The sequence below is a fragment of the Crocodylus porosus genome, unplaced genomic scaffold (genome assembly GCF_001723895.1).
Source record: "Crocodylus porosus isolate Cpor-Errol unplaced genomic scaffold, CroPor_comp1, whole genome shotgun sequence".
Taxonomy (NCBI): Eukaryota; Metazoa; Chordata; order Crocodylia; family Crocodylidae; genus Crocodylus; species Crocodylus porosus.
This window is the reverse complement of record NW_017728906.1, coordinates 171,370,367-171,377,407: the sequence shown is the minus strand read 5'-3', so window position 1 is coordinate 171,377,407 and position 7,041 is coordinate 171,370,367. Positions and strand designations below refer to the sequence as shown.

Genomic DNA, 7,041 nt, shown 5'->3' with positions numbered 1-7,041 from the left:
AGTTTTGCCAAGAGGTGATCATGGGATATCGGATCGAAGGCTTTTTTGAAGTAAAGATATAGGATATCAATCTTTTCTCCCATTGTCCAGGTAATAGGTCAACTGGTCTTAAAGGGCAATGAGATTGGTCAAGCAAGACCTACCCGCAACAAACCCGTGCTGGTTATCCCTCAGGATGTTGGCGTCGGCGAGTCCATTAATGATGGCCGCTTTAATAAACTTTTCTAAGACCTTCCCCAGGATAGAGGTCAGGCTGATGAGCCTGTAGTTTGCTGGATCCACTTTCCTCCCTTCCTTGAAGATAGGTACCACATTGGCCTTCTTCCAATCTTCGGGCACTACACCAGAGCGCCAGGAGTTTTCAAAGATCTGTGCCAGGGGCTGGGCTATGTTGCTCGCCGGCTCCTTGAGTATCCTGGGGTGTAAATTGTCAGGGCCAGCTGACTTGAAGATATCCAGCTTCTCAAGGTCTTCCTTCATGAGGTCAGCATTAATGGAGGGCAGGGGATCTCCCTCACCCAGACCTCCCTCTCCCATAGCAGGCATGGGTGTCCCATGGGACTTATGAAAGACCGACACAAAGTACCCATTTAATAGGTTGGCTTTTTCCTGGGCATCCAGTTTTTTGTTGCCCCATCTGGTTCAGCAGGGGTCCAGTGTTGCCCTTGCTTTTCCTCCGGCTTCCCACATATCTGAAAAAGGACTTTTTATTGTCTTTGATGCTTGAAGCTAGTTTTAGTTCAGTTGCAGCCTTGGATTTCCTGGTTTGCTCCCTGCAGGACCGGACCAGTGCAGAATAATCCTCTTTGGAGGTGAATCCCATCCTCCATCCTTTATAGGCCTTTCTTTTTAGCCTCAGGAGGTCTGCTAGATCCCTGGAGAGCCAGGGGGCCTGCTGGGCCCTCTTGCTGCCTTTCCTCTGAGATGGAATAGAATTAGCTTGTGCATTGAGGATCGCTCCCTTGATTAACAACCACTCTTCCTGGACTCCCCTCCCTCTGGGGTCGGGGTCCCTTAGGGCCTCACTGACAAGCCTCCTGAGCTTGTCAAAGTCAACTTTCCTGAAGTCTGAATGAATACAACTGGTTTCCTAGCCTGTCAGCTGCTCCTTGCTTCCTGTTGGGCTCACTTGTGCTTTTACCTTCCTCCTTTTTTCAGGGTTTCATTTGCCTGCACGTGGGAAACGGTTGGGATCTCACCTGTAACTCCCCTAGCTGGAGTTGGGGAGGAGGCAGTGATGGAGTGGCATTTGGAATACTGCTGCCTGCTCTGCAGATGGATTTAATAATTAATTGTTAAGTAGAGTTTAAAATAAATTCAGCGGTTTTTTTGAAGATTTAAAAAGATTTTAAAAGACTTATCTCCTGTCATTTATTCCCTAACAACGTAAGTTCAGCATTGAAAGCAGGGAGAGAAACAGGATGACAAAATAGGCTTTACCCTGTGATCTGAAAAAAGTATCCTGTTTTCTCCAAGTGCATAAAAAATGTTGTTAGGACTGAAGTCAGGAAACATCTCCATTTTTTTTTTATGATTACCATTATAGTTCTTTTGAGAGAGACAGGTCAGATCCAAAGAAACTTCTCACTGACAAATAGCTAATACACTATTTGTGTTTAATTTATGTAGGAGAATGAATTGACAGAAGCATCTAACTATGCAGATTTAGCTGTGAATTCTGATAGATACAATCCATCAGCTCTTACTAATAAAGGAAATACTGTTTTTGCAAGTGGGGACTATGAAAAAGCAGCTGAGTTCTATAAGGAAGCTCTAAGAAATGATTCCTCATGCACCGAAGCACTTTACAATCTTGGTAAGCTAAAGGTACCTGTGTAGCTTAGTTTTCAGCTAAAGCTGGCACTTCCAGGTTTGAGTTCTTGATTTTCAAACTATTCCTTTTTACAAATGTACATTGAAATGAGAATACATTCTGTGGTTTCCACTGTTCTGTTAAGTCTTATGCTTAGTGATTTAAGGTAGTAACTTGTGCTTCCCATTTCTTCCACAATAAAACTGTACCAATATTATCCTGTGTTGTTAAACATGAATCACTTTAAAGATGAAAATTGGTATAAGATCTGTCTACTCTTGCCTATTCAAATGTAAATGTTGAATAGTAATACTCCACCAAATTTTGCCCCCTTTGACTCCTGACTTCTCCATGTTAAAGAACTGGGGTTATGTATAGCCTTGAGCCTTGATTAAAATCATGACCTTTATCCATAATCAGCTGTGGTTCATTCAAGCCATGCTTCCTAGAATGGACTATCAGGGTGGTTCTCAAGCAGCTACCATCGTAAATCTAGCCTCCACTCAGAGGCTGAGACAGGAATAAGAGGAGAAGATATTATTTTATATTTACCTTTACCAGTGATATAGCTTCCTCTTTAAAAATGATGTCTATGTATATCTTGTTGTTTTGTCAAAGATCTGTATGAAAAAAGCTAAATTCCAGACATTCTGAATGTGACTGACAAACTGAATACACAAGCTAAGGTTGTAGTTAATTCTTCTGACAAATGTACAGCTTGAACAAATTGAAAACAAAGGAAAAAATTGTTTCAGGCATTACCTATTACAATAATTTAGGTGCAAAATTCAGACAGAAGTATAATGACATTGATAACATCCCTAGGATACTGTGCTTCTGCTTCACCTTTCTGAATTATTCTGTTAGTTATTCGGGCTATATTTATATCCAGTTTGTGTTGTTGAATTCATGTTGTAACCTTGATTTTTATTCTTAGGTTTAACCTATAAGAAGTTAAATAGAATAGATGAAGCTTTGGATTGTTTTCTGAAACTTCATGCAATCCTTCGAAACAGTGCCCAAGTTCTCTACCAAATAGCAAGCATGTATCTTTTGCTTGGTTGTGATGCCAGAACTTGAATTTAGTAAATATTAATCAAAGGCTTAAATGAGATCTGTTTAATCCTGGTGTGCATTTGTTTCTTGTAAAGCTAAAAAAATACTTTTGGTCAGAATATCCTTGAGTATATTTGATAAGTATTAACATAAGTACTGAATTTGCAACTCTCATTCAGGGAAGCAGTGTCATTGAAGCTAATAAATTAATTCTGAATAAGGAATATGTGTATAAAGATGGTTAAAGTTTAAGAGAGTCCTGGAATCTTTACTATGTAACTGATATTATTTTGAACATAATATCAGAGAGAGAGAAACAGAATGGAGTAAGACCTTAAACTAATACAGTACAATAACAGAGTTTATCAAAATGACGTTCTATTCTGGAAAAAAGGATTTGTAAAAATATCATTACAGTGTTCCTTGTTGGTTCTTGAGTTTCCAGATCAGAACTGCTTAGTTCATATCTGAAATAATAATTGTCCCTTAACTTTCCTGGCAAACTCATCCTGAGATCTAAAAATATATTTGCGGTCTTTTGGCTCTGTGCATCACCAGTAGGAAAGTATAACTACTGGATGGTCATAAAAACAGCAAATCCTTATTTTACTCAGTAAACTGAGAAAATATGACTTCAAATGTGTGGAAGAAGTGAGAATCCCCAGTCCTGCTCTGGCCCCTTCTCGATGGGTGAAAGGACTGGAGCAGCATAAAATGGCTCTAAAAGCCATGGCTCGTTGTGGCTCTTTGAGAATCTCCCTTCGCTGACATTGTATAACACTGGCTTCTGTGGACCTTCCCACAGCAGGCCATGGGTTGAGACTGAGAGTAGGAGGGGACATTGAGGAAGGAGCTGTAACAAGTGCTGCAGAGATTCTGAGCTCTACAGCCACCCATAAAGCAACTTGGAACTTACACAGTCTTATTCCAACATGAGCTACTTTGGCACCAACAAGTAGAAGCATGCAGAGGTGGCCCTTTCCCCATGAGCTGCCAGTCCTGTGCTGTGCTGTGCTGTGCTGTGCTGTGCTGTGCTGTGCTTCTTAGAGACTGAGGACAGACTCTCACCCAATGATCAGTTCTACTGAGTACAGTGATGGAAATTTTGCCAAATCCCACAGAACCATGCCTGAAGAAATCTACCTCTTTTGACTTAATAAGGAGTGACCCTATTGAAGGGTTGTAAAAATAATGAAACCAAAGAAACCAGACCCAAAGTGCAATCCTAGACTGCTAAAAATTAAGCCAATGTTTACCTGATGGGGAAGAAATTAGGATGCAAATGGGAAAAAAAAATCCAAATTTATTTCTCCATGGCTATGCCTGGCAAATCTTTTCAGGATGTAGGTTTGGCTTACACTGACATTATGTTAAGTCATGGTAAGAATTCCAGTTGATAAAACTAAATATAAGCACTTTTTGAATTCTCCTTAACTGAAGATTCCTCAGATATGAAATAATGGAGGATCCCAACCAAGCCATAGAGTGGCTCATGCAGCTCATCAGCGTAGTTCCAACTGATTCACATGTGCTGTCAAAACTAGGGGAACTATATGATAATGAAGGTGATAAATCTCAAGCTTTTCAGTACTATTTTGAGGTACTTGACTCTTTATTATTGTGTCTTTTTTATTTTCTAATATATTTATAAAAAGAAAATTACATAGCAGACACATGCTAAAATAATCATGTCTCCTCCCTAGCATTTAAAGTGCAAAATGTATGCACAGAAAGTAGAACCAGACTCTTGTCTTAGCGAAGTGCAATTCTTTGTAAATCAAGAATTTATTGTAATAGAACACCAAAAAAAAATATACAGGATAAGTTTATATTTTATAATTTATAAACTTGAGTTTTCACAGAAGTCGTAATCAAAATTGGACTTTCTACACTTTTTATTGACTAAATTCTACTCAAAAAAATATCAAAGATGCAGTGAACCAGATTCTCTTCTAACAGTAGTTTTCACTTTGGAACTCCAGTTACTTAACTGAGGCTGCAAATGGATGTAGCCTTTGTGCCTTCTTAAAAATGTTTATGACTGCACAAAGCCCAAGCAAACAGATGTCCATGTGCCTTGTCACTCTGCAAAGCCCAAAATTATGGCCACGGCAATAGGCAGTAAAAAATTGTGCTGCTTTTTGGAGGCAGACATCAGTTTGTTTTATGGCAGCCAGAAGCCACCCACACTCTCCAGCTGCTCCAGGCACGTGTTCCTGGGGCTTCAGGAACCCAGTCCTGCATGCCCCACAGATCCCCCAGCAGGAGATTCTGTGGGCATGTGTGTCACGTTGCTGAGTCCTGTCTCAGGGATTTCCCCATTTACAGAAGAGTGCCCTAAGTCAGGATGCAACAGTGTGACACATGTGCCTGAGGACTCCCTTGTTGAGGGGGAATTCCTGGGGTGCACCTCTGCAAACACAGGAACTGGGGTTCCCCTGTTTGCAGCTGTCCTGCATGGTCAGGCCCCTGAAGCCCCAGGAGCAGCAGGGGCCTTATCCTATGGGACAGTGGGTGACACTGGTGCCACCCAATGAAGTGGATGAGCATAGCTGATCCTGCTCCAAGGGCAACATTTGTTTATAGCCTGATAGTTATTGCTGACTTACAGCTAGGGAGTTTGTTAAGATTATTAGTCTTTTAACCGTGCAGGACATATGAGTGGCACAGGGTCAGTCTACAGGGTGGATCCTATGGGCAATTAATGGCAATGCCATGGCAGTTAATGATGCCAGTGCTTCTCTGCTGCCAAATTTCTGAACCAGGCCAGATGGTAGAGCCCCATGTGCTAGATTTGACCCATTGGCCAGAAGTTGAGTACCATTGGTCTGATGGATACATAATTTTGCAGTCTTTTCCATTGCCCTTAAACTCAGTAAATTTATAACTTGATAAAGCAGTACATTTTACCTAGTAAGATGATGATGTGTGCATGATTAACCAAGATAAATTTCATTTTGTCCAAATAGCCAATTTCTGTTGGTCAAGGCCTGGATTTAAAAGGATTTGTTTGTATCACTTAGCCTGAATTTCTCTCTTTTCTCTAACATTAAATTTAAAAAAGCATAGGCTTCAGTACCTAGGTGAGAATGGACCTAGGTGCTGGAAAACATAGCTTTGTGGGTATTTGGCAAGTCCCCCATATTGCATGTAATGTGAATAGGCAGATCCCAGATTTACTAAAGGGACAGTCACTGCCTCTCAGACCAAGGTGGAAGGAGGTTGGGATGTGGCTGGAGTCACCAGGCCAGTGCGGGGACACGGGGGAGCCAGGCAGAGAGCAGGTGTGGGAAAGGGGGAACCTTTCCAGTTCCACCATTATCCCCAGCTGACCTGAAGTCAGCTGCTCCTGCTCTGCTCCAGCCAGGCAAGCATGCAGGTCCCTCCTTCCAGCACTTGCTTATTGCCTGGTTCTTTCCCTTACCCACCGTACCCCACTGGCTGGGGGACCAGACCTTAGGAGGATCCTGTGTGCTGCTGCTGTCCCTGATGGAACCTGGCACCCCATGCAGTAGCTCCCTGCAGCCCATGGCTGGAGTGGGGCAGGAGCAGCTCTAGAGCTCCCCTTGCACTTGCATCAGCTAGGGACAGTGGCAGAAGGGGCAGATCCCTTCTTCCAGTACTTGCTTCCCACCAGCAGTGGAGATGTAGTACAGAAGGGGGTGGCAGGGATCAGATGCAGAAAGAGGAAACCTGCCCACTGCTACTGCCATGCCCAGCCAAGCCTGACACCCAGCTCAGCTGCTCCCTGCAGCCTACAGGTAGATCAGCTTAGGAGTCGCTCTTGGGCTTCCTCTGTGCCTGAAACAGCAGCCACAGTGGGTGGGTCTCCCCCCTTCCTATGACACCCATCAGCCTGGGGTCTTCAGTTGCAGGGAGCAGCTGCATGGGCTGTTGGGTTCAGCTGGGTACAGTGGCAGCAAAAGGAGGGTGCGACTGCACCACTCCCATCCCTGCCCCCCGGATCTGCTCCTGGAGATGTGCACATTAGTGTCTGACAGGTTGAGCTTCTTAAAATAGTCATCCCTGTGCCTGTGTCTCCTCAAGAACCTGTACCATTATACTTACTCTGAGAACACTATTCACCTTTTGTCCAAAAGCCTCCTGCCTAGGACATGGACAACTTCAGTTCTAGGCTCCTCTCAGACTTGGGGATTTGAACCATCTGCGGC

The 7,041-nt window shown here is 43.0% G+C and overlaps 1 protein-coding gene across 2 annotated transcripts in view; it reads left to right on the top strand.

Annotated features, from left to right (window-relative positions):
• IFT88 (intraflagellar transport 88) overlaps positions 1–7,041 on the top strand; it is a 72,937-nt gene that overhangs the window by 37,165 nt on the left and 28,731 nt on the right. For both annotated transcript variants that reach the window (XM_019530187.1, XM_019530186.1), the window contains exons 17-19: positions 1,630–1,816; positions 2,751–2,859; positions 4,319–4,469. In XM_019530187.1, the coding sequence (XP_019385732.1) occupies positions 1,630–1,816; positions 2,751–2,859; positions 4,319–4,469 (447 nt within the window). The remainder of the gene's footprint in view (positions 1–1,629; positions 1,817–2,750; positions 2,860–4,318; positions 4,470–7,041) is intronic.